This window comes from Micromys minutus (genome assembly GCF_963924665.1).
Source record: "Micromys minutus genome assembly, chromosome: 1".
Taxonomy (NCBI): Eukaryota; Metazoa; Chordata; class Mammalia; order Rodentia; family Muridae; genus Micromys; species Micromys minutus.
This window is the reverse complement of record NC_137969.1, coordinates 84,120,908-84,148,408: the sequence shown is the minus strand read 5'-3', so window position 1 is coordinate 84,148,408 and position 27,501 is coordinate 84,120,908. Positions and strand designations below refer to the sequence as shown.

Below are 27,501 nucleotides of genomic sequence, written 5' to 3'. Positions count from 1 at the left end.
CAACTAAGTACACTTTCTGTCTGTGTGCTCACCCTCCTGATTAAGAACAAACTTTTCCTTGTCCAGGATTAAAAAAAGGAAGACAAGGAGAGAGGGAGATGGAGAAGGAGGAGAAGAAGGAAGGAAGGAAGGAACATAATAAGGGAAATGTATTGGTTAAATGAATCTTACTGTGGGTTTTTTGCCTTCTTTTAACAAGGTTTTCCTCCTGAGAACACCTTGAATAGTAACAGCTCCTGGGTACAGATGCACCGCCAAGTCTTCTGACTCTGCAGAACTGCAACAATGAGACAAAACATAGAGTGGCTCAGAGTGTCTTCAGTGGTCAGTTAGGGGTCCATAAATAATCCAATTATTCTTATGTTTAAAATTCTGAGACTTTATTGAAAGCTGGTAAGATACTGAGGATCTTAAAGACTGATTTGAAAGTTTTAAGCTGTCGTAAAGGTTAATTAGGAAGTTATTAAGATCAGCAGATGTTTAAACACACATTCACATATTTCAACAAATGCAATTTAGAGAGAAAGCAGCAATTTAAGATTAGTTAAACTTTTAAGGTATTTTTCTTCTTAACATGCCACAGTGCATCACTGTGGTAAACCATCAGAAACTATTGGCAAGAGAGACAAGGATTTTGTTACAAGTATTTAAGTATACAAAACAGAGAAAAAATAAATAACAAGCTAAAACAAACAAAAACAAAACAAAAAAACCCTCCAAAGCCAACCCCCACCTACAAAAAAACAATCCCAGAAAACTCACACTTCCCTTTACATCATTTAAGTAAAAGTGACTGTGTCAATCACCCGCTTTTGGAAACTGGCTTTCAGCAGTAAGTTTTAGTGACATTCAGAAGCTACCAATGCTCAGTGTTTGATTATGCCTACCTCTAACAGAGAAAAACCTCACACTCAGATTCCCTTTTCATAAACGTTAGGAATCATTTTACATCTTTCCCCAGTTGATTTAAGAGCCTATGATTTAAATGCCAATCTCTGGTGATGTGTTGTGAGATGTACAATTCTTAAGACAGCCAAGAATGTAGACTCTCAGTTTTCTTTATGATTACTTAGGTGTCTTCAAAGTGACAACCTAGAAATTTCGTGCTCCAGCTGTTTATAAAGAGGGGACACTTGAGATGAGACACCATCAAGCTGACAGGACTTGCTTCTCAGAGTTACTGTGCTGCTGTTCTGAGGTGACTTCTTATTGCTAATGTCCCCACCCCATGCATCTAACATCTTTAAGTGCTCCCACAGCTAGAATAGTTCAGAGAGGCCCAGCTAAGTAGAGTAAAAATTATTTAATAAAATAGACTTCTATAAATTCAGGCTCTACGATTTATCCGAAGAAAAGAAAGGACAAATTGAATATAAACTTACTAGCAAAATAAATGCTTTGATTGCAACATAAGAAAAATAAATTGATTTTTACGTAGCTCAGCCATAATTAGCAGCATTAGAAAGAGTGTCATTAAAGGACTACTAACAACTTTGCAGCATTTTAAAAAATGTTACATAAAGATGTAGTTTTTAATAATTAGCCCTGTGACTGAGAAAGAATACTTCAAATTTAAACTGCATTAAATCTTGGCAATTGCCATGGGCAATTTGTTTAGTTTTAAAACCAATTAGCTGAGGAAGAAGAGAAAAAAATGTCAGACCACACCCATATGAGCCAGCCACCAACAGCAGAAGGGAGTTCTATGGCCCCTTATGCAGGGGATTGTACCTGCTGGCCTTCGTGTGGCTTCGATAGCCATTTCGTGGCATTCTTGTCACCGGGCCGAGAGAATGGTATAATCTGTTCCTGTTGGATTCCATTATAAATTGTATATATTACACATATTTTTATTCATAGGATCATCATCAATAGCTAGAATAGTATTCTAGTTTCCTATGTAATCTAGCTTTCTATGTTAATCCTTAAAAAGAGCAAGATATGACTCTCTTAAAACATGCAACACATTTAAATTTTTTCTATTGACTCTAGAAACACAGGTATAAAGGACATGCTACACATGCACTAATTTTCATATATCTGTCCTAAGGATAAGAACTACTTATGGCCAAATAATATGGAAAACCCCTTTACTCTTCTTGGATTCAGTTTAAAAATATGATATATAGGCATATGTAAAGAATTCATTTTATTGTATGTCCCTCTGAAGACACCTAATAGTGTTGCTTATAAACTTAATATAAATGAGAAAAATCTCTTATTATAACTCAAAGTAAACTAGTAGAGACAAAATAAGGAGTACAAAATAAGAGCCATTTTAAATTTCATATCAACTGACAAATGGTAAGAACCAGTATCCAGCTCAGGCCCTGTCGTAGCTGATACAGGAAATACCCCAGAGACAAAGGCATTTCTTTGCTTGGTAAAGTTGGAAAAGTCAAAAGGGAATAATAATGTGATAGTTGAAGTCAAAAGTGTGTAATGTGTGAAGTCAAAATGGCTACTGACTGTGTATTGATGTGTCTCTAGGAAATATGAGGAGAAAGTTGTGGTTAAAATACAGAGGAAGACTCTGTACTGGCTGGTTTTGTGTCAAACTGGCTGGAGTTACCACAGAGAAAGGAGCCTCAGTTGAGGAAAGGCCTCCATGAGATCCAGCTGTAAGGCATTTTCTCAACTAGTGATTAAGCGGGTAGGACCCAGTCCATTGTGAGTGGTGCTGGTAGACCTGGGTTCTATAAGAAAGCCAGGGGAAACAAGCCAGTAAGCAGCATCCCTCCATGGCCTCTGCATCAGCTCCTGCTTCCTGACCTACTTGAGTTCCAGTCCTGACTTCCTTTGGTGATGAACAGCAATGTGGAAGTGTAAGCTGAATAAACCCTTTCCTCCCCCAGCTTGCTTCTTGGTCATGATGTTTTGTGCAGGAATAGAAATCCTGACTAAGACAAATTGGTACCAGGAGTGGGGTACTCCTGTGACAACCTGACCATGTTTTGGGGAGAACTGTGGAAGGACTTTGGAACTTTTGAGCTAGAAGAGCCACTGGCATATTAAGAGCTCTGTGGGATGTTCTCTAGGAGCTTGGAAGATAATGTTGGGAACAGTACAGAAGATGAAGGCCTGGCTTGTGAAATTTCAGTGGGAAGATTAAAGACTCTTATCACGGCTGTTGCTTTTTTGATTGTGAAGTTTCTGTGGTATTGGTTAGCTGGGGCTAAAGAATAAGCTGTGATTAACAAGATGCCAGAACTACTAAGGAAAAACCTTTGCAGTACTGGGACTATTGATACTGGTCAGCTGGAGCTAAGAAATTAGTGGTGATTAAGAATCACTGAGGTGAAATCTTCTGGGAAGTGTTTTCTGAGAGCACAAACAGGCTGTGTTCCTGAGATAGCCAAGATTGAACCTCATGCTGTGGTTGGACTTGGTAATGTGTTAGAGTCACTCAGGTGGTACCGGTTTTTGAAGGCATGAAGAGGTCATGGAGAGTAGCTGAGGCTTGGCACTGTGAGAGGCCATGGAAGGCCATTGGTGAGGGTACAGTTGCAACTAATGCCCCAGGACTGAAGGGGTCATGCAAAGGAACTGAGCTTTGGCACCACGAAGAGAGCCTATGAGAGGCTTACGGTGAAGCCTAGTTGCAGTAGAAGACCTCAGTATTTTGGAGATCTCAGTACCATGAGATGACTGCCAAGAACAGCAGAGGCAGTGGAGAACCGGCAGCTGGAGCCTAGAAGACAAGGTGTGTGCTACAAAGAGCAGAGCTGGAGAAGTGACTCAATCCCTTGGAGGAGCCCAGAAGTTTGTAAGTGGATCCCAGGCATTGGATAATTTTGCTTTTGACTGTGACCTGATATTTTGCCTTTTGAAGGAAGAAAGTATTTTAGTAAAGCCCACAGTTAAGAGACTTTGGATTAAAAAAAAAAAGACTTTAAAATTTTAAAAGCGGTTGGATATTTTAAAGTGATTGAAAATTTAATATGTAAGATTTTGTAGACTGTGGGACTCCTAAGATTATTTAGATCTTGGGGATGAATAAGAAAGTCAGGGTTGAGGCTTAATAGTGATGTGTTTGTGTGTCAAGTTGACAACAGGTCAATTGTACTGGCTGGTTTTGTGTCAACTTGACACAAGCTAGAGTTACCACAGAGAAAGAAGTCTCAGTTGAGAAAAAGCCTCCATGAGATCCAGCTGTAAGGCATTTTCTCAACTAGTGATCAAGGTGGGAGGGGACCCAGCCTATTGTGGGTGGTGCCATCCCTGGGCTGGTGGACCTGGGTTCTATAAGAAAGCAGGCTGAGCAAGCTAAGGGAAGCAAGTCAGTAAGTAACTTCCCTCCATGGCCTCTGCACCAGCTCCTGCTTCCTGACCTGCTTGAGTTCCAGTCCTGACTTCCTTTGGTGATGAACAGCAATGTGGAAGTATAAGCTGAATAAACCCTTTCCTCCACAACTTGCTTCTTGGTCATGATGTTTGTGCAGGAATAGAAGCCCTGACTGAGTCAGACTCAGAGACTGAAGATAGAGCTCATGATAGAGCAGCATTTGCTTGATGCAGGGCAGGTGGTGTGTGTGTGTGTGTGTGGGGGGGGGGGGGTCAGTACTCTTTCAAGTCTAAATCTTTCTGGGCTGCATTTTTAAGCTGTTTTCAAAATGTTTGAAGAGTCACTTTATATTTGGCACAAGTACAGACATGGTAGCAGCAAAGGTATATAAAATAAACTATTATACAGAAAATCAGTTTTTGAGGTATTAAAGTTAAGACCTTATAAACTGCCTTCAGAGGTGAGCTGCTGGGATGAGAACACACTACTGCAGCACTGTCCTGGGTGATATATTTACGGTTTAGCAGCCTAAGAAACAAGTGCTAACCAATACTGATAACTAAAAACTACAGTATACTCCTTAACCAAGACTGATGTTATGCTTTTTCCTGAGGGAAAGACACCTTTTACAGATTCAGAGAACAAGCCCAATGCAACATTTATGTTTTCTCTGTTTCAGGTAAACTCAAATTAAGAGAAAGAAAGTGGGAGCTGGAGAGATGTCTCAGCATTAAGAGTACTGACTGCTCTTGCAGAGGACCTGGGTTCAGTTCCCAGAATCTACATGGTGGCTCACAACCATCTGCAATTCCACTTCTAGGTGATCTGACACTCTCTCTTGATCCCTAAAGGTACCAGGTATGAAAATGATACAGATATACACAGGAAAGAAATAAATCTTAAAAATAAGTAAAAAAGAATGAAAGTAAAACTTCAGAAGAGAACACATAAAACCAAGTTGTTACAAATTCCCCAAGAGACAATGAAATGGGACCCTCAATATATAAAAGATCAAAAAGTAAAATTTAAGTGAAATCTTCATAACGTACTTGTGAGAAATCTTTAAAGAACAAGTCTCCAATAAGCAGTCTGAAATTAAGACAACTCAAATATAATTTTTAATGTTCCTTTTAAAAAAGAGTGATAAGGAGTTTTCATAGAACATAAATATTTAATCTAAACAATGTCGGGGCCCAGTAGAAGGCCCCAGGTCTAATCCTTAGTGTTGCATAACAGACACCAACTCCCCCCATCTCCCCACTACACTTGCTGCTTACAAGTTCAGATCTTGGTTTACATAAAAATGGAACAATTCTTTGTCTCGAGCCTGAGGACACTGAAGAAATGACAAGACTCTGAATGCAAACACTGAATAACTTCTCATCCGTCTCAGGAGATCTCTACTGATGAGCAGTGGAGAGTACCGTCCCCACACAGATGACACAGTTTACATCTTAGGGAAGGAAAAGGCAGCACGGCCTTCCACTGCACACACAAACCTTTGTCAAACATCAGTCTTTACTTGTAATTTTAAGTTAGCTGTCATTCTGTCCTTAGGAAAGCAACAAAGTGATAAATGTCTTACCATTAAATTACCCAGACCTCAGAAAATACCTCATTTTGCAATATAGAAGTGAATTATGGTTATATAAACATTTTTGTTGAAAATTATTAAAGATCTACAACTTCAAATATTCAAAACCACATGTAAAACACTAAATAAACATATATAAAGATCACCAATAGCCACCCTTATGTACAATTCCAGACTTAAATGTCTACTTGTCAATTTTTCTGACCAGTAAAAAATTTGGTTGCTTAGTGATATGTAACATGTACCTCTTCAAATTCAAATTCAAATATTAAAGATAGTTCAAGTAAGTTCGAAGCAATTTTAGTGGATCACTACCTTTCAAAAGCCGGCCATGAGGTTTCTTCACTTAGTTCAGAACCATCACTGCTCCCTAAAACCAAAAGTTGTTCTATTATTAATCATTGTATAAGTGATTTTTCCATAAAATTTATATTTCAAAAATAAAATTTCTGGTGGTACACAATAATATGTTAATAATACTAATAACCCTAGTACTTAGAAGGCGGAGATATGAGGGTTTTAAATTAAAAAACTGTCTGAGAATAAAAACAAACAGCAACAAGACACAAGGGCTGGAGATGTAGGTTAGTGAAGAGAGCTGCCTACCTCTGAATCAGACACTCAATACCAGTTCCCCAGGGCATGCGATGTGAAACACCACTGTATTTTTTTTTAAGATTTATTTATTTATTATATATAAGTACACTGTAGCTGTCTTCAGTTACCAGAAGAGAGCATCAGATTTCATTACAGATGGTTGTGGTTGCTGGGAATTGAACTCAGGACCTCTGGAAGAGCAGTCAGTGCTCCTAACCACTGAGCCATCTCTCCAGCCTGGAACACCACTGTGTTACAACACAGAGTAACAAGCAGGACAGAGTTTGATTGCAAGGACTTCCCACAGGTGTTCTTCTCCTAAGTACAAAGTGTTACCTGGTTACTAAAATTAGACTAAGTGCTCCAGCTGGTGATCAGTTATTTATTTTCTTACTTCTCCTCAGGCTGTAACATGGGCACATAGTAAAAGAATATTGAGTCTTTACTTCAGATTGAGAATATCACACTTAAGTCATTTTCATCTCAGGACTCTTCTTTCTCAGTGCTGGGATTCAAACCCAGAGTCTTGGGCATTTTAGACAAGTGTAATGGAGTAGAAATGGTGCCACCCTATAAACTTACCAGTGTGAATTGGGACTATGAGCATATTCAGACCTCATGAGAAAAACCAGGCCCAAGAACTTAATGGAGACAGTAGATCAAGGAGGGGGCAGCTCCCTCATCCTGATTTCACACAGAGGTTACAGCCCCTCTGATGGTGCCAACTCCAACCAACCACCTGATCACTGGTGTGTGCCTCGGGGTACAGACAGAAAGAGAATCCCTGACTTTCAGTGTTAACTCACCTCTACTCTTACTGTTGAGATGGCCTGTCCCCTGCTTATCCTTTGTCCCTGGACTCTATAGCTTAAGTCTTAATTCTGATCCTGCAGCCCCTCACCACAGACCCCCTGCCATCTGTCACATCACTTCTAGCTGAGACTCCTTGCCTCCTTGATCCTCTGTAGCCTTTCCACAACCAGCCCATGTCACATGTAACATCTGATGTGGAGCTAATATCAATTAAGACAGGAATAAGAGAACCTGTGTCATGGCTAAGTGCATAAAGTACCAATATCTGGCCGATTGCTGCCATGAAATTGCAGTACCAGTGAAACCAATGTTCAGTAAATCCAGACTCCATGGAGATTCATAAATGTTTCATTATATTTATGACAAGACACACAACAAAAGTAAAAGTCACAGCTAAACTAGAGCATGATTCTAATACACAGAGAAAAGCTAAATATGTAAACATCTTTTTTTCTTAAGTAGCACACTAGATTCCATTTGAACAACAAACTTTTAACTGAAAACAGGTTCTTTTTTACATAAATACATACTAAGGTTGATGTTGTACACATAGCTACTTAGAATATTAATAGAGAGGTATTATTTCAGGCAACAATCTGTCTTGTCATTTAATTTGCAGCATTTCTATAAAAGGAGAACACCAGCATCAACAAGCTAGGTGGTGCTGGAGGGCTCAGAAGCAGTTCTGTGTTTAGGGTTTAGAAGTCTCAGGTAAGGGAGTCAGTAGCTCAGATAATAAATCTCTACTGACACCAAAGGGTTCTATCCACACAGCTCAGTCCTTGAGCAATGTGACAATCTAAACCATGACTGAACAATGGGCATACTTTTTAATTATTAAAAACATAGTGACCAGGTAATAAAACACAGTTGAAGAAAACCTGGGGCTGGAGAAATGGCTCAGCAATTATAAGCTTATACTGTGCTGCAGAGGTCCTGACTTGTGTGTGCTGGGCAGCTCACTGATGCCTGTGATTCCAGCTCCAGGGCTATCTGAGGCGTCTGCCTCTGGCTTTCTGGGGCATTTGTCTGCACGTGCATCATGTACTCATAAATTGACACACATACAAACACAGTTAAAGAAAAAGTAAAAACAGGCTGGAAAGATGTCTCTAAGGTTAAAATTAAGACTGAACTGCTCTTTCAGAGGACCAGAGTTTGGTTTTCAGCACTCATGTTCAGGGGCACTTTTTCTGCAGAATATCTGGCTTCATGCACTCACAAAGGCACAGACTCATGCAAGACACATACACATGCACATACATGATTTATAAAAAACGTAAAACAAAGAAGTAAAACCATCAAACAGTTTTAAATGAACAGTTGAAATAGAAAAACCCCAAAGACAAACAGCAATGAAAACACAACCTATCAGAACTTCTGGGATGCAGCCAAGAGAGTTCCAAAAGGAAAGCTGATAACTATTAAGTGCTCGTATTAAAATGTCTAAGAGTTAGGGCTGAAGAGACGGCCCAACAGTTAATAGCACTGACCATTCTTTCAAAGGACCCAGGTTTAATTCCCAGCATCCACATGGCAGTTAAAAACTATCTGTAACTCTAGTTCCAGAGGATCTGACATCCTTGCAGACATACATGTAAGCAAAATACTGACGCACATAAAAAAATAAAAGAAAAAATAAGCATTAGGAATGTTTGCTTAAAAAAACCTGAGAGTTAACAAAAAGCTTCAAGGCTCTCAAAAGACAAGCAGTCGACACCAAACACAGTAAATGGCAATAAAGAATAAAGAAGAAATTAATGAAATAGGTTAAGGAGCAATAAACAAAATCAATTGGTTCTCTGAGAACAGCAAGACTGACAAACACTTAAGACAATTTGAAAGAAAGAAACATAAATTAAAAAAATTAGATGTCAAAGGTTTCATTACAACAGACTTATAACAGTATTATTAGAGATTACTATTAAGATTTATACTCCATAAAAAGCAGAGAAACCCCCAGGAATTTCTAGATGCCTGTAATGTACCAAAACTAAACTCAGGGGTTATAAACAACTCATATACCTATTACAAGCAAGGAGACTGAAGCTATAATCAAAAGCCTCCCTTCAGATTAAAACTTGGAGATCTCCCTCACCCACAAGAACGGCAGTCACTAGGAACTCTGACAGCAAATGCTGGAGAGGACGTAGCAAACCTGTATTCATTGCTGGTGGGGTTACACATTACAGCCATGGACATCAGTGTGGATATGACCCAACCACTTAACTCCTGGCATATACCCAGAGAATGCCATACCCTATCACAGAGGGATCTGTACCCCCATTTACTGATGCTTTATTCATGATAACAAGGACATGGAACCAACCTATTAATCAACAGATGAACATATAATGAAAGTCTAGCACATATATACAATTAACCCCCAAGTTTTCAGGAGCATGGCTGGGCCTAGAATGTACAATACTGAGGCCATACAATCTCACAAAGGGGAAAAAAACCCAACAACTCTGTATGTTCTCCCTCATATGTGGATCCTAGCCTATAATATATATGTTTAAAATATACATGTGTGTGCAGTTTAACAAGAATAAAGACATTTAACGCTATCATGGGTTTTTCTTCTCCTCTTTTTCAGTGGTGGATAAGTGAATAAAAACAGTGACAGTAAAAATGTCAACTCCAGCATGAGGCTTTGCAGCCCTGAGAACAGCTATCTCACTGGGGTACACAGATTCTGGGTCTGGCTAATTCTGCTCCAAGTTTCTTTCTTTTTTTTTTTTTTTTTTTTGTTTTTTATACAAATTCTTTACAATAAAGTTTAAATTATTAAAAACAACAGGAATAAACCACCACCACCAACAAAAGACTTCGGATTATTTACTCTAATTCAGGTCTGCACCTCCGGTTCTGCTCATTTAAGGTTACTAATGTTGCACATGAACTTTATCTCTACAAATCCTTAGTTAGTTTTTCATTTTCATCTGTTACTGCTTCTGTCTCCTTCTCTCTCAAGAGAAGAGTCTGGCTGCATACCTTAGATTATCCTCCAAACTAAGCTCCCCCTGCCTCAGCTTCCAAAGGGCTTGGATTACTGTTGCACCAATTTCTACACTAGGATATCCCAGAGAGTCCATGTTTTAAAGGGATGGTCCCCAGGCTCGGCCCTGCTGGGAGGTGGTGGGACACTGAGGGGACTGTCCTAGAGAAGGCCTGAGCCCCCCAGTTCATTGTTTTTAGTTTCCAACTCAAGGTGAATGGCTTTGCTCGGCTGCATATTTCCACCATGACAGGCTCCCTTATTGCAGGCTCAACAAGCCACAGGGCGATCAATCACAGCTGAAGGCGTACCTCAGCCGTCTACGGACACAAACAGAACAGCTTAGTTCTGCTTCACACCACACAGATATTTTTAGAATCTCCCTCTTCTACACTGGGCAAATGGCTCAGTGGGAACGTACTTGCTGTCCAAGCATGAAAATCCATGTTTGGAGCCCTAGGACTCACGTCAGCACAGCAGCCTATGTCTGTAATCCCAGAACCAGCAGGAAGAGGCAGGGGATCCTGAGGGTTTGTTGGCAGTGTGTTCCAGGTTCAGTGAAAGAGTCTATCTCAAAAATAAGATAGAGAGGTAGAGGAGGACATCCCAGGACAACCTCAGATACACACATGTGGTATACACACACATATACACTAAATTACTTTCCTCTTCAAGACAATGGGCTTCTGTAATAGCACATCTGGTTTCTCCCCTTCATAGCTTCCTTTGTTAGTCTATTGTCTATTAAAAATAACTTTTAAATTTCTATACACTAGGACATTCTTATTTATATTGTATCTGAGTGATCTAAGCAAGTCTTAAAGTCTGAGGTATTGGTAATTTTCATACAGCTGCATACTTGACACTACCCAAAGTGAGCTCCAGATTCATACATCCGGTGACCTGATGTGATGGTTTGCATATGCTTGGACCAAGGAGTGGCACTATTAGAAGGTGTGGCCTTGTTGGAGGAAGTGTGTCACTCTGGGGGTGGGCTTAGAGACCCCCCTCCTAGCTGCCTGAGGATGCTCAGTCTGTTCCTGGCTTCCTTTGGATGAAGATGTAGAACTCTCAGCTCCTCCTGCACCATGCCTGCCTGGTCACTGTCATGCTCTCACCTTGACGATAATGGACTGAACCTCTGAACCTGTAAGCCAGCCCCAATTAAATGTTGTCCTTTATAAAACTTGCATTGATCATGGTGTCTGTTCACAGCAATAAAACCCTAACTAAGACACTTAATATCTCTATTAAGGACCAAACAATCTTAAAATAAAATTCTCAACTTGCAAAATTCACCCACCCTTTCATATGTATGTCAGCAGCCAGCATCGGTTCTTTCTAAGGTCAAACCAGCCAACTGGCAGGTTAACTCAAATGACTTGGAATCCCACTTGACTCCTTCCTTTCTTCCCCATTCTCCATTTCCATATCCAAATTGGATACAGTTAACCAACCAATTACAGGAGTCTATGATCTCTTCTTAAAGTCCTCAAAAGTCTTCTCATTTGGAGTCAAAACTATTAACAGTTTTAAAATAATTATCACCTATTTACTATCACCCTATATTTAATTGTAACTTTGTTTTAAACTATTTTGTGTGTGTGTATTTATACTAGGGCAGTGGTTCTCAACTTGTGGATCTTAACCTCTTGGTGATGTTGTCTAACACCCCTTTTGCAGGGATCACATATCAGATATCTACATTAAGACTCATAATAGTAGCAAAAATTACAGTTAGGAAGTAGCAACAAAAATAATTTTGTAGTAGAGGATTACCAGGACATGAGGAACTAGAGTAAAGGGTCACATTATTAGGAAGGTTCAGAACCACCACGCTAGGGTTAATCAATGTTTTTGCAGCTGAGGTTCTTTGGTTTTATTTTTTCTTGTTCACGCCTTTTGTTTTGCAGCAGCTGGAAACCCCAGTGAGCCTCTCTTACCTATGGATATCCCACTGGAAAGTGTAGAGCTCTCAGCTTGGCCTCGAGACGGTGCATGTGGCTCCATGACACTGTCATCCAGCAGGTGCCGTGGCCCTGCATTTGGGAAGGTTGCACTCTTAAACTCAGCTGTGTTCATCTTATGAATGAAACTAGAAACAAAGAGAAACATTCTTTATAACTTCCTGTGTTTCTAGATCAAGATATAAAAGACAATCAAAACTGTTTCCCCACCTGTTTGGAACAGAACCATGCCCACTGAATATGCATCCCTTCTAGAGGACTCAATAGCGCAAACTTAATGATACTAAGTAAAAATTGCATTTCTTTCTTTTTTTTTGTATTTAGAAATACAAACAGTAGATTTTTTAGAGCTTAATTTATTATTTGTATTTGTTATGATAAATAATAGCTCTTGTTAACAAGGTTACAGTTTTAACAAGAAACTTTCAGTGTATTACTACAACTCTCTAAAGTCCTAATTTATCTCCCTCAAATATGGACATTGCTGAGAACACTCAATTCCAAAACCAGGTATAAGAAAAACTAAATCTTGTTAGGAAAACAAGGTAGTTTTTTACCGAAATGGAAGACTGATGCCATTAATAAAAGCAATCACATAAGCTCCTAATTTATACTTAAGTAAACAAAATATAGAAGCATGTTTTAATAGTAGTAAGATAAATCCATCTACAAACAAATTTTAAAAACTGCTGACTTGTAACCCAAGCTATGGCACTTCCTGTGTCCATGAGGAATGAGGTTCCGAGGGGACGGGGGCGTCTGTGGCAGTAGGGCCCCCTCAGCAGCACTGCTCTTCCTCACACCCTGTGGCGACGCTCCTACGTCAGGACCTAAGCGTTCAAGGGGCGAAGACAGAGGGAAATTGTCAAGCTTTCTAAGGATTCCTAAAAACAAAAACAAAAACTCTCTCATGTAAAACTATGCTCTAGGTTTAGATCCCGTTAGTGCTGTTTGAGTGACTTGAAATATTTATTTTCCAAATTCTAAAACGAATCTTCAACTATACAAAAACTTTATTTCTCTTATGCACATTAAACAAAGGCAGTATAAATAATTTCCTACTTTATATATGAGAAAAAGTGATAGGTTTGGACTCTTAATTCAAAAACAAAATCTGGACTAAATACCTAGATCTTCTGAGTCCTAGACTCAGTGGTTTCAATTTGATACCCTGCTTTTTTAAATACAGCTATGAATTTCACTTAAAGAAATGCGTAGATTAGGTCAAGTGCTCAAGTTAGAAATTATCTACATTGCCTGACACTGGCACTGATTTATGTGAATACAAAACACCTCACAGTGTATGGCTTTCAAAATTCCTCCTTAATAAAAAGCTGCTGGGCACACACACACACCCGTAGTCTCAGCACTAAGGAGACAGCGGTAGGTGGAGTTTTGGGAGTTCCAGGCCAGCTACACAGTGAGTAACAGCATGTCCAAAAAAGTTGGGCATGAAAGTGTACACCTATAATCCCAAAATGGGGAGGCTGAGGCAGGAAGATGGTGAGCTAGAGGCCAGCACACACCATACAGCAAGAGCCTGTCATAAGAAACAACGATGTGGGGCTGGAAAGATGGCTTAGGGTGTGTGCTAAGAAGCTTGGTTGAAGGTTTATACTGACAATTTTAAAAAGGTACTTTTTCTGTAGCAGTGTAAGCCATGTGAAGTCTTCACTTAGTCTACAGTGTAGTTCTCTCCTCTGAGATCAGGCTCCCTGGTCTACTGTTTAATAATGAACCCCACTTTTGAAACACCCTCACCAAACAACTGTACACCAACCAACAGCTATGCACTAACCTGCCAGATCTTCCCTGGAGGCAGCTGAGCGTGGTGTGCTCGCTCCTGGTTCTATCTTCAAGGAGAGCCTAAATTTCAAAAGAGCAAAACGTAAGAAACAATAATTATTGGCAAAATAGTAAAGTCACATTTCCTTACAAAAACCTCATTAGGTAGCTGGAGAGATGGCTCGGGGGTTGACATCCCAGGAAATGGCTTCGTAGGCTGCATGCCCAGCACACCCATTCTGTTGTCCCACAGCCTGCCTTTCCCAGCACGTCACCCTTTCAGGATGGAACAGAACAAGAGCTGGCTGCCTCCATTCCAGTCAGCATGAAAGCACAGCAGGGACCAGCTGCTACCTGAAATATCAATAGTGCCAAACTCCATCTGCAAGAGTGAAGTCAAGTTACAAAGAAGAAAAGAAACCCTGTTCTGTATTAAAACTATGTACTAAATAAAGACTATTTTCAACCTGGCTAGAAGACACATATGCTGTCTGTAACACTTATGCTGCCTAACAGGCCTTTGGATAAATGTCATTTCTATTAGTTAAGTTTATTTTCTTTTCACCCACTATAGAAAACCATGCTAAGTGGCTGCAGAGACGGCTCAGTGGTTGAAAGGATTGGGTGACTTCCAGAGGACCCAGGTTAGAGTTCCTGTACTCACATAGACACACACACCCATGTGCCACACTGAGTTCTTTGGGCACAAGTATACTATCTATTTGCTTCTTTAATCTAAGCAATAAGCAGAGTAACTGGCAAAGGCTTACTCAACACCTGCTAAGACTGCTCTGTTTCTGACCATGAAGGAAAACAAAAATTACTATGATGCACCAGCCTGCCGATAAAATGAAGTGTTGTTAGATGTCATTTTGGAACTTTCTTTAGTCTAAGCCTATGACCTTCAGGAAAATGAAATTAGCTTTATGCCAGGCATGGTGGTGTTGCCTTTGATCCCAGCATTCAGAAGGCAAAGGCAGGTGGACCTCTGAGTTTGAGGCCAGCCTGATCTACACAGTGAGTTCCATGACAGCCAGAACTATGTAGAGGGACCCTGTCTCAAAAACAAAACAATTAGCTTTAATTAAAACAAAACAAAACTATCATGATCTTGCTATGGTCAGTAAAAGTTAGCACTCTTTGTAACTGTATAGGTCTTGCTTAGCTCATTCTTTTACATCATACTTTAACACTTTGTAAATCAGTAAGTTTCTTTGGCTAGAAGACAGATACTCATAAATACTTGTATCTTGAGTTTTTAGGACATCAAGAGAACTAATCTTACTTTCCTAGACAAAATGTGTTTATCAAATACAAATTCAACATAACTAACCAGAGGCACAGGAAAAACAGGTAAGTAGTAAGACCCAGCCCATCAAACTCAAGACAGTTACAACAAAGGGCAGGGGGTCTGTGAACCTTTAGCGTTAAAAAGATAACCTAACCTCATATTATGCTCAAGTGAGTCACTATATATAAACATTTTGTGCAAAAGTTAAGAGAGAAATTTAAGGTGTTAATGATATGATATGGGGAAGAAAATGGTAATAAAGGTTTCAAGCAACACAATTTTAGATGAATTAAAAATGTTTTAAGAGCTTCATCTATTTAATATCAGAAGAAAACAAATTATAACTTTCCAGAAAACAACACACAGAAGAAGAAAGCAAAGGGGGAAAAATCAATAAATAAAACGAAAAGAAAAACAAGAGGCATCACCCTCTCTACCCGCAGCTGTGATGTGACGCGAGGCTGCTGAGAACCAGAAATGGTTGCCAGCCCAAGAATTCTTACTCAAGGACAGTGTGCTATAGTTGGAATGTGGTCCTACAGTGGTACCTTACCAACTCAGAGATGGGGAAGTCTTAGCAGCCCCTCAAGCCATGGGAACACTTTTAAAGATGTGCATAAAGATAACCCTCTAAGAAAATATATTTTTTGTATTTTGTGAATGGCATAATTTTTTTTCTGCTTAGAAAAACATAAATTTCCTTTGGAAAAGAATCTCATTATAGAAGAAAAAACAACCCCCCCCCCCCCATTTAATGTCTGTTCTCTACTGCTTAAGAATGTTAAAATGTATTTTAAAGGTTATTTATTTTTTGAGGGAGGGTAACTTGTGCAGGCTGATTCTGATCTTTCACCTTGTGGGACTTGGAATCAACTGTAGACTGTCAGGCTTGCCTTCCAAGTGCCAGTTTACCTGCTGAGCACTTGCTGGCTCAAAAGACACACTATTTGTAAATTATAAAAAAAGAAAAAGGAACAAACCAGCTGGAACATCCGTATACTGGTTCAATTGTACCAAGTGATTAAAAGAAACATAGGCAATCACTGCTTCACTGTTAATGGCTCACTGCTAGGCACTAGAGCAGACGCCATATTTAGTCAATTAAGCAACAGATGAAAGGATTAATATTCAAAGTGGAGAACTAGATAAAGTATTGAGATTTGAAAATGAACCTACTTGTAATTATCGTCTTCCACAAACTTTTGTAGTTCTTCTATATATTGAACAGAGTTCAGATATTTTTGGACATGAGGCAACATGGGAATATCTAGGCAAAAAATGATAAACGATTATTCAAGTAAAGTACATAGCAGCTGAAAACTTAAGAAGAGAAATATAACTGAAGGTAGCTAAGACCATATGGTATCAAAACTGAAATTAAGTCTAAAAGCCATTCTTTTAACTCACCATATTCACAGGACTGCTGTAAGTCAGAAATTATTCGAAGAATGTTATTCATCAAATTTGATCTTTGCTCATTTTCTAGAATGCTGCCGGTGGATGGGTACGCCGAGTCAATGTAGGTCAAGTCAGACAGATAGATGCCTGCAATGGAAATCAGACAGGTGACTGGGGCTGCAATTAAAGTCCACACCAGCAGGCAAAGAGGCCGAGTTTTTGAACTGGCAGAGGTAATTTTCATCTCTGAAACTCAGTATTTACATGTAGTCAAGCATTATACACTTACCTAAGAAACTTCCCTGAGTCTACAGACCACGTCTTCTATGAGGAAGTTAATGTTTTCCCTAAGTTTGACAGCTCTTCCCAAATATCACACATGAATGCTATTCATAACACAGAGCCAGTATGCTTTTAACCAGAAGTTTCTCTCTAAATGTGGCAGTTATAAACTAGCTAAAGTTCCAATATGTAAGTTTGTAAGTCAGTTCAGAATTAGGTAATGACATCAGCTTTTCCCTATTATATCTGTACCTCTCTTTCTTAATAAAAAACAAAAAAAGGACTCCATACTACTGAAATGACATTTTTCTATAAACAAATCTTTACATTCAGTCTACATTTCCAACAGCTGACATCTGAAAACTGCAAAGATGTTTTTCTCTTTGAAGTGATATTCCAAAGGCTTTCTAATGTGAAGATGTATGAACAGTGGTCAGTGTTTATGAATAGACCTCAAACTAAAACACAAACTTGTAAGAACAAATAAAGATGAAATACATTTCACAGTATCTGCCAACGGTATTGCTGGGTTTGTGTGGTTATTGCTTTGGTAGCAGGAGTGAGGACATACAAAAAGGCCCTGGCTCTGCTGTAAGAAAGCACCTACTTTCTAAGTTCTCAACATTATTAGAAACATGAAAAAACAAAAAACAGGAGACATACATAAGAATGCAAATGCCTGAAACAAATACTTCACCTCAACAGAACCGAAGCACCTGGAACCAGAGGATTCACTCTGCCATCCCAACCAAAGTCAGAGCTACTTTCAGGTCACTGGGAGAAATTGTTTTTTTGGTATGATCTGCCTTTCTCTTACTGTCTTCAATTAGCCTGTGAATGCTCATGAAAGAAACATTTTTCCCTTTTTTATTGGATCTTCTCTGTATTTATATTTCAAATGTTATCCCCATTTCCCCACCCCACACCCCATCACCCTTCTCTCTATGAAGATGCTCCCTCTCCCAACCACCCTCTCCACCTTAGTGTCGTGGCATTCCCCTACACTGGGAAAAAAAGCCTTCACTGGACCAAAGGTCTTTCCTCCCATTAATGCCAGACAATGCTATCCTCTGCTACATATGCAACTAGACCCATGGGTCTCTCCAGGCGAACTCATTGGTTGGAGTTTACGTGCTGAGAGCTATGGAAGGTTTGGTTGGTTAATAATGCTGTTCTTCCCATGGGGTTGCAAACTCTTTCGGCTCCTTCAGTCCTTTCTCTAGCTCCTTCTTTGAGATTCATGTTCAGTCTATTGGTTAGCTGCAAGCATCCTCTTCTGTATCAGTATGGCTCTGGCAGAGCCCCTGAGGCATCCATATCAGGCTCCTGCCAATAAGCACTTCTTGGCACCAGCAATAGTGACTGGGTTTGGTGGCTGCATATGGGATGGATCCCTAGGTAAGGCAGTCTCTGGATGTTCTCTTCTTCAATCCCTGTGGCTCTATCTGTTCCTTAGTTCCTCCCGTAAGGTCTGTGAATTGTTTCATGGGTATTCCAAAGAGCTTTTTGGGTTAGGGTCTGCTTATCAGTGAGTGCATACCATGAGTGTTGTTTTGTGACTGGGTTACCTCACTCAGGATGATAGCCTCTAGTTCCATCCATTTGCCTAGGGGTTTCATGAAGTCATTGTTTTTAATAGCTGAGTACTATTTCATTGTGTAAATGCATCACAATTTCTGTATCCATTCCTTTGTTGGAGGATATCTGGGTTCTTTCCAGCTTCTGGCTATTATAAATAAGGCTGTTATGAACATAGTGGAGCATGTACCCTTGTTATGATGTTGGAGCTTCTTTTGGGTATATGCCCACGAGTCATATAGCTGGGTCTTCAGGTAGTACTATGTCCAATTTTCTAAGAAACCTCCAGACTGATTTCCAGAGTGGTTGTAACAGCTTGCAATCCCACCAACAAAAGAGGAGTATTCCTCTTTCTCCACATCCTTGCAAGTATCTGCTGTCATCTGAGTTTTTGATTTTAGCCATTCTGACTAGTGTGAGGTGGAATCTCAGGGTTGTTTTGATTTGCATTTCCCTGATGACTAGGGATGTGGAACATTTCTTCAGGTGCTTCTCAGCCATTTGGTATTCCTCCACTGATAATTCTTTGTTTAGCTCTGTACCCCATTTTAAAATAGGATTATTTGATTCTTTGGTGTTTAACTTCTTGAGTTTTTTGTATATATTGGATATTATCCCTCTATCAGATGTAGGATTGATAAAGATCTTTTTCCAATCTGTTGGTTTCAGTTTTGTCCTTTTGACTGTGTCCTTTGCCTTACAGAAGCTTTGCAATTTCATGAGGTTCCATTTGTTGATTCTTGATTTTAAAGCATGGGCCATTGGTGTTCTGTTCAGGAAAATTTCCCCTATGTGTTCTAAGCTTTTCCCCACTTTCTTGTCTATTAGTTTCAGTGTATCTGGTTTTATGTGGAGATCTTTCATCCACTTAGACTTGAGCTTTGTACAAGGAGGTAAGAATGGGTCAATTTGCATTCTTCTGCATGCTGACTGCCAGTTGAACCAGTGTCATTTGTTGAAGATGCTGTCCTCCTTTTTCTATTGAATGTTTTTAGCTCCTCTGTCAAAGATCAAGTGACCATAGGTGTGTGGGTTCATTGCTGGGGCTTCAATTCTATTCCATTGATATACCCACCTTTCGCCTTTCTTTGTACCAATACCATGCTGTTTTTTAAAATCATGATTGATCTGTAAAACAGCTTGAGGTCAGGAATGGTGATTTCCCCAGAAGTTCTTTTACTACAGACAATAGTTTTCAGTATCCTGGGTTTTTTTGTTCTTCCAAATGAATTTGCAAATTGCTCTAACTCTATAAAGAATTGAGTTGGAATTTTGATGGGGATTGCATTAAATCTGTAAACTGCTTTTGGCAAGATGGCCATTTTTACTATGTTGATCCTTCTCCATGAGAATGACAGATCTTTCCACCTTCTGAGATCTTCAATTTCCTTCTTCAGAGATTTGAAGTTCTTGTCACTGGAATCCATCACTTGCCTGTTTAGGGTTACCCCAAGTTATTTTATAATATTTTTGACTACTGTGAAGGGTGCTGATTCCCTAATTTCTTTCTCAGACTGTTTATCCTTTGAGTAGAGGAAGGCTACTGATTTGTTCGAGTTAATTTTATATCCAGTCACTTTGCTGAAGTTTTTTTATCAGCTGTAGAAGTTCCCTGGTGAAGTTTTTGGGGTCACTTAAGTATACTATAATATCATCTGCAAATAGTGATAGTTTGACTTCCTCCTTTCCAATTTGTATCCCTCTGACTTCCTTTTGCTGTCTGATTGCTCTGGCTAGGACATCCAGTACTATATTGGATAGGCCTTGTCTAGTCCCTGATTTTAGTGGGATTGCTTCAAGCTTCTCACCATTTGGTTTGATGTTGGCTAATGGTTTGCTGTATATTGCTTTTACTATGTCTAGAGAAGGGCCTTGGATTCCTGATCTTTCCAAGACCTTTAACATGAAGAAGTGTTCAATTTGTCAAATGCTTTCTCAACATCTAAAGAGATGATCATGTGTTTTTTTTTCTTTGAGTTTGTTATAGAGTGGATTACATTGATGGATTTCCGTATATTGAACCATCCCTGCATCCCTGGGATGAAGCCTACTTATCATGGTGAACGATCATTTTGATGTGTTCTTGGATTCAGTTCGCAAGAATTTTATTGAGTATTTTTGCATCAATATTCATAAGGGAAATTGGTCTAGAGTTCTCTTTCTTTGTAGGGTATTTGTGTGGTTTAGGTATGAGTATAATTGTGGCTTCAAAGAATGAGTTGGATAGTGTCCCCTTTGTTTATATTTTGTGGAATAGTTTTTAGAGTATTGGTATTAGGTTTGCTATGAAAGTCTAATTAGAATTCTGCACAAAACCCATCTGGTCCTGTTTTTATCCATTTCCACTAGACTTTCCAGTTTTGTTGAGTATAGGTTTTTGTAGTAGGATCTTATGATTTTTTTGAATTTCCTCAGTTTCTACTATTATGTCTCCCCTTTCATTTCTGATTTTGTTAATTTGGATACTCTCTCTTTGCCCTCTAGTTAGTCTGGCTAAGGGTTTATCGATCTTGTTGATTTTCTCAAAGAACCAGCTCTTGGTTTTGTTTATTCTTTTTATAGTTCTTTTAGTCTCTATTTGTTCAATTTCTGCTCTGAGTTTGATTTCCTGCCGTCTACTTCTCTTGGGTGTATCTGCTTCTTTTTGTTCTATAGCTTTCAGGTGTGCTGTCAAGCTGTTAGTGTATAGTTTCTCAGAGCTATCAGTTTTCCTCCTAGCTCTGCTTTCATTTTCTCCCATGAGTTTGGGTATGTTGTGCTTTCACTTTCATTAAATTCTAAAAAGTCTTATATTTATTTCTTCCTTGACCAAGTTATCATTGAGTAGAGCATTGTTCAGCTTCCATGTGCATGTGGGCTTTCTGTTGTTTTGTTGTTATTGAAGACCAGCCTTAGTCCATAGTGATCTGATAGGATGCATGGGATTATTTTGATCTTCTTGTATCTGTTGAGGCCTGTTTTGTGACCAACTATATGGTCAATTTTGGAGAAGGTACCATGAAGTGTTGAGAAGAATGTATATTCTTTTCTTTTAGGATGAAATGTTCTATAGATGTCTGTTAAATCCATTTGGTTCATAACTTCTGTCAGTTTCACTGTTTCTCTGTTCAGTTTCTGTGTCCACTGATGAGAGTGGGGTGTTGAAGTCTCTCACTATTATTGTGTGTGGTGCAATATATGCTTTGAGGTTTAGTAGAGTTTCTTTTATGAATGTGGGGGCCCTTGTATTTGGAGCATAGATGTTCGGGTTTGAGAGTTTATCTTGATAGATTTTTTCCTGTGATGAGTAAAAAGTGTCCTTCCTTATCTTTTTTGATAATTTTTTTTGTTGAAAATCTATTTTATTTTTCCATATGAGAATGGCTTATTTCTTGGGACCATTTGCTTGGACAGTTTTTTGATTTTTTTCCCCAGCGCTTTACTCTGAGGTAGTGCCTGTTCTTGTTGCTGAGAGGAGTTTCCTGTATGCAGCAAAGTGCTAGATTCTATTTAGGTATCCAGTCTGATCGCCTGTATCTTTTTACTGGTGAATTGAGTCCACTGATGTTAAGGGGTATTAAGAAATAGAGATTGTTGTTTCCTGTTAATTTTGTTGTTAAAGGTGGAATTATGTTTGTGTGCTTTTCTTCTTTTGAGTTTGCTGCAAGAAGACTACTTTCCTAGGGTATTGTGTTAGAGTTTTCCATCTATTATCCTTGTAGGGCTGGCTTTGTGGACAGATATTGTGTAAATTTGGTTTTGTTCTGGAACATTTTGGTTTCTCCATCTATAGTAATTGAGAGTTTTGCTGACTACAGTAGCCTGGGCTGGCATTTGTGCTCTCTTAGGGTCTGTATGACGTCCAGGATCTTCTAGCTTTCATAGTCTCTGTTGAGAAGTCTGGTGTAATTCTGACTGGTCTGCCTTTGTATGTTACTTGTCCTTTTTCCCTTACTGCTTTTAAGATTCTTTGTTTTGAACATTTGGTGTTTTGAGTATTATGTGTCAGGAGTAATTTCTTTTCTGGTCCAGTCTATTTGGAGTTCTATAGGCTTCTTGTATATTCATGGCCATCTCTTTCTTTAGGTTAGAGAAGTTTTCTTCTAGACTTTTGTTGATGATATTTACTGGGCCTTTTAGTTGAGGGTCTTCACTTTCTTCTACACTTATTATCCTTAGGTTTGGTCTATCATTATGTCCTGGATTTCTGGATGTTTTGGGTTAGAAGCTTTTTTATTTTTTTGCATTTTCTCTGTTGTATCAATGATTTCTATGGAATCTTCTGCCCCTGAGATTCTCTCTTTCTTCTCTTGTATTCTGTTGGTGATGCTTGTGTCTATGACTCTTTACCTCTTTCCTAGGTTTTCTATCTTCAGGGTTGTCTCCCTTTGTGTTTTCTTTATTGTTTCTATTTCCATTTTCAGATCATTGATGGTTTTGTTCAATTCCTTCACCTGTTTGCTTATGTTTTCCTGTGTTTCTCTAAGGGCTTCTCTTTGTTTACCTGTGTTCTACTGTATTTCTTTAAGGGACTTATTCATGCACTTCTTGAGCCCCCCCCCATCATCAACATAAGGTGTAATTTTAAACCCAAATCTTGTTTTTCTGGTGTGTTGGGATATTCACTACTTGCTAAGGTAGGAGAGCTGGGTTCTGATGTTGCCAGGTTGTCTTGGTTTCTGTTGCTCAGGTTCTTGTGCTTGCCTCTTGCCATCTTGTTTTTTTTTTTTTTTTTAATGTTAGTTGATCTTGCCTCTGAATGGAGCTTGCCTCTAGCCTCTCCTATTCATCTGCCAGGCTGTGGGCTCTGGAGGGAGATCGGCCAGCTCTCTAGGGGCAGGCTGTGAGTTCCAATGGAGATGGAACCTGTTCTAGTGCAAATGGAATCAGGAAGGGTCCAGACCCAAGAAGTTCTGTGATATCTGCGCCCGAGTTCCAGGTGGTCTTTCCCCAGATAGTCAATAGAGAGAAAGTGGGGGCTCACCCATGGGATCAGGATGGAGAGTGCTCCTGAGTCTCCTCCGGGTGCTCAGCTCTCTAAGGACAGGCTGTAACTCCTGATGGCGGTAGGCTTGCTCTGTCTCTGGGCACAGATGAAGGCCGGAACAGCCCGTTCCCAGCCTGCACCATGATACCTGCACCCTGACAGTTCCCAGCAGTCTCTCCCCAGATAGTCAGTGGAGAGAAAGTGGGGGCTCACACATGGACACAGTAGGGAGAGCACTCCTGAGGCTCCTCTGGGAGGAGCCACTTACAGTATTGTGTCAAATGTACCAGGAACTAGAAATAGCAGTCGAATCTTTATATGCATCACCCAGCACTCCCACCAAAAGTGACGACAGACAACTACCGACATGACAATTTCTGCTCAGAATGCTAGAGATGCTCTTCTTTCTTTCTTAGGCCCTTGAAATTAGAAATTTGTATTTCCCTATTCAGAGATTAAAAAAAAAAAAAAAAAAAAAGCAAAAGGAGACAGACAACATTTATGATCATTAAGTGGCCAAAAAAGCTTCAGCATTCTTGGAATTACCAAAACACCTGTAACACAAGGGCCAGTCACATCACTGCCTAAAGGCACCCTAGCTTTTCCACTTCCTGTAAGGTTCATGAGACATGCTTCCCAGTGCTGTCACTGATAAAACAGGGTCCACACAGTCTTCTGTATCTTTCTCTAACAGGATGACTGACAGCCTACCTTTTATACACAGTAGGTCCTACACAATACTGTACTCTAATTCCTCACCTAACACTGCAACTGGTACATTATCTTGCATGTATGTGGTTTGTGCTGCTGATTGTAAGTTCATGACGCTGTATCTGTGCAATTTAAAATGGTAATAATGGTGTTGTTTGAAAAACAAGTAACTTAGGAATGCTAAAAATATTTTAAATACAAAATTTAAAAGATTTATTTAAGAACTATGTTACTGGTATTAACCATAAAAAGGTAAAATTTGTAAAGAGCAAAGTGTTTATTTCTAAGAGCATATCTATATCATGAGTCTATTTGCTAAAGTGTGTATCTGAAAGAGACCTTCAATAGAGGCAGAAATTCAGTTTAATCCAGGCTCTTCATTCAAAAAAGCCAGATCTTTACCAATGCAGTTTTGAGTTTGTTTCTTTTTTCTCTCATTTGAGATGAGATTTAAGTATCTCTAGCTGGCCTAGAGCTTGCTATGCGAACCAGGCTGTCTTCAAACTCATGTCTCCATAATACTGAGATTAAGGATTTGCCACCCCAGCTGGCTTGAATCTGTTTCTTTATCCAAAACTCTGGTAACAGCAGGTCACACCTAGAGAATTACTGGAGAAATTGTGAAAAACTCCTGAGTAGATATAAACTGTCTTCCCAGTGGGATCTACCTGGATCGGGTTTCAAAAGGCATTCCTTTCACTGCATGCAAAAAAATACATCTCCAGATTATACATTCTTTGTTAAGGTCCAAGCAGCAGGAGCACTGAAGATGGGGATGCTGAGTGATAGGCACTCCAACTCCCAAAGCACATGTCAGCCACAAAGCAATGGCTGTTCATTACAGGGCACTGGGGTTTACCTCACTGTGGGCAAACATTCTTGTTTCCTCTGCCACCAGCTCCTGGTGGCCTACAAGGTGCAGGACCAGCCCGATGGACAGCAGCTGTACGTTCTCAAGCTAGGGCATCACCCGTGCACCCTACAGCTTCTGGACATCAGGAGTCTTTTGATGCTACTTTCTCAATTATGCTAAGCCTTAGTAAGCTATCCTTGATTCTTTCTCACTCTTAACTGTATAAAATAGTGCAGAGTTTCAAGTGCCCAGAGTTCATTGCTCTGACTTGCATTTGGATCATGATGTGTACTTTTACATACCAATACACAAAAGGTTAAAAACACTGCTAAATAAAGTAAAATCGAGATATGTTCTGAGGTATATTTACCATTAAACTCAGATGTCTTAAAATTAGCAAAACAAAGGACCTACTTCATGGCACTGAAAACTACTTTTAGCCAGGGTCACAATTCATGACCTCCTCCTCAGAACACTTTAAATACCCACTGGTCTTCACCTACTCCCCCCTCACTCTGCAGCAGCTTGTTTCTTACAGTACTGATTCTGCAGTGCTGGGGTGGACCCAGCTAAGTCTCCACGCTCTTTGCAGTAGTGTAATTATGCCACTCTCCTTGACGGTTCCTAGCTTCTCATCCTTTCACTGTTCTCCATGGCTGGTCACTGCCCCTCATGCTACAGCACACTCCGTGTATTTCCTGAGATCCACTTTTCAGGATTTTGCACAGAACTAATCTCCACGCAGGAAACAAGCCAAACCAGTGTTGTGTGTTTCTAAATTCTGTTACTCCCATCTTTTAAAAATGTTGATGAGTAGTAGAAATAGTTTGAGTTAGAAAGTTAAATAATTCTCAAACTACAAGGCTCAGAGGAGCCATCTCCCATCTCACCCAATCCGTGCAGCAATAGTGAATGAAAACACCACTCAGTAACTGAACACAAACCAGAGGTTAGAAACTACTATCTTATCTGTCCCCAGGGAAATCTGAAAAGGGTACTGGAAAACTCTAATCATTTGCTTTCTCTAAAACAGAACAAAAATCAGAATAGATGGCAACCGTATAGCCTCACAGTCCCTCATGGTCACAGTGAGGTGCTGCTGACATAGTAACCAACGGTCATCGGTATTTTCTGTTAGACTCTACTTTACTTATTATTTATATATAAATAATATAGTTTGCAGCCCGTTACATATTTAAATGTGACAGAGGAGCTCTAAGAAATACCTGTAGGAAAGAGGTAACACCTTTGTAAGTAAACGATGTGGCTACTAGGCTACAGGTCCTACGGGACAACTGGGCTAGTTAAAGCAGAATGAGGTGAGAGCATGTGTGGAGCTCCAAGGCCTCACTCAGAGGCAGCGATGGTTCAGTCAAGAAAGTGCCATGATGCTTCAGGGTAAGGGTTAGAACTCAGACACTTCTTATTGAGCACTAAGCCAAGCTATTGAAAATGTTGAAATTTGGGTTTCCTTAGCTACTGAATTACTAAATATTTCTCCGTTTCATGAAAAATAATAATAGCTATTCAACACTTACTCTTTTGCTCTTCGGAACCTACAGCAGAAAATGCTGGGCCAGAAGAGGTGGTGATCCATCTTAAGTTCACAGTCAACGATCCTTTAATTTTTTTCATTAATTCAGGGTTGTATTTGTTTTAAATGACAATCAGCTAATAACAACAACCTTATTTTGACAATTGACACTGTATTTGCTAGTTTTAAGTCAACTTGACACAAGTTAGAGGAGGAAGCCTTAGTTGAGAAAAAGCCTCTATGAGATCCAGCTGAGGGCAAGCCTATAGGACATTTTCTTAATTAGTGATTGATGTGAGAGCCCAGTCACCCATGGGCTGGGTTCTGGGTGCTATGAAAGCAGGCTGATCAAGTCAGTGAGCAGCACTCCTCCATGACCTTTGCCTCAGCTCCTGCCTCCAGCTTCCTGCCCTGTTTGAGTTACTATCCAGACTTCCTTTGATGATGAACTGTGATGTAGAAGTGTAAGCCAAGAAAAAAAAAAAAAACCTTTCCTTTCTAAGTTGTCTTTAGTCATGGTTATTTCTTCACAGTAACAGTGACCCTAGCTAGAACAGGCATAATTTTATAGGCAAGTATATTACTTATCACAGAACTTAAGATCAGAAGAAGTATTAATTACGTAACACAAAATTTAAGATTTTTTTCCACCAAATTTACCAGTTTCACTTGTTTTAGGTGACTACACATAAAAACAAGTTGTGTGTGTGTATGTGTTTCTTGAGTCAGGTTCTCACTTCCATGGCTGGCCTGGAGCTCACTGTGTATTCCAGGCTGGCCTCAAATTCAAAGGAATTCGACTGCCTCTGCCTCCAGAGTGCTGGGATTAAAGGCCAATCTACAAAA

At 39.6% G+C, this 27,501-nt stretch overlaps 1 protein-coding gene across 3 annotated transcripts in view; it reads right to left on the bottom strand.

Moving 5' to 3' along the window:
* RALGPS2 (Ral GEF with PH domain and SH3 binding motif 2) overlaps nucleotides 1-27,501 on the bottom strand; it is a gene marked incomplete at its 5' end in the record, with an annotated part of 98,206 nt that overhangs the window by 11,369 nt on the left and 59,336 nt on the right. For 2 of the 3 annotated variants that reach the window (XM_080909788.1, XM_080909790.1), the window contains 8 exons: nucleotides 172-277; nucleotides 1,732-1,809; nucleotides 6,195-6,249; nucleotides 12,234-12,385; nucleotides 12,952-13,087; nucleotides 14,056-14,123; nucleotides 16,510-16,600; nucleotides 16,741-16,878. In XM_080909788.1, the coding sequence (XP_080765914.1) occupies nucleotides 172-277; nucleotides 1,732-1,809; nucleotides 6,195-6,249; nucleotides 12,234-12,385; nucleotides 12,952-13,087; nucleotides 14,056-14,123; nucleotides 16,510-16,600; nucleotides 16,741-16,878 (824 nt within the window). The remainder of the gene's footprint in view (nucleotides 1-171; nucleotides 278-1,731; nucleotides 1,810-6,194; nucleotides 6,250-12,233; nucleotides 12,386-12,951; nucleotides 13,088-14,055; nucleotides 14,124-16,509; nucleotides 16,601-16,740; nucleotides 16,879-27,501) is intronic. The other variant, XM_080909789.1, reaches the window with a different exon arrangement.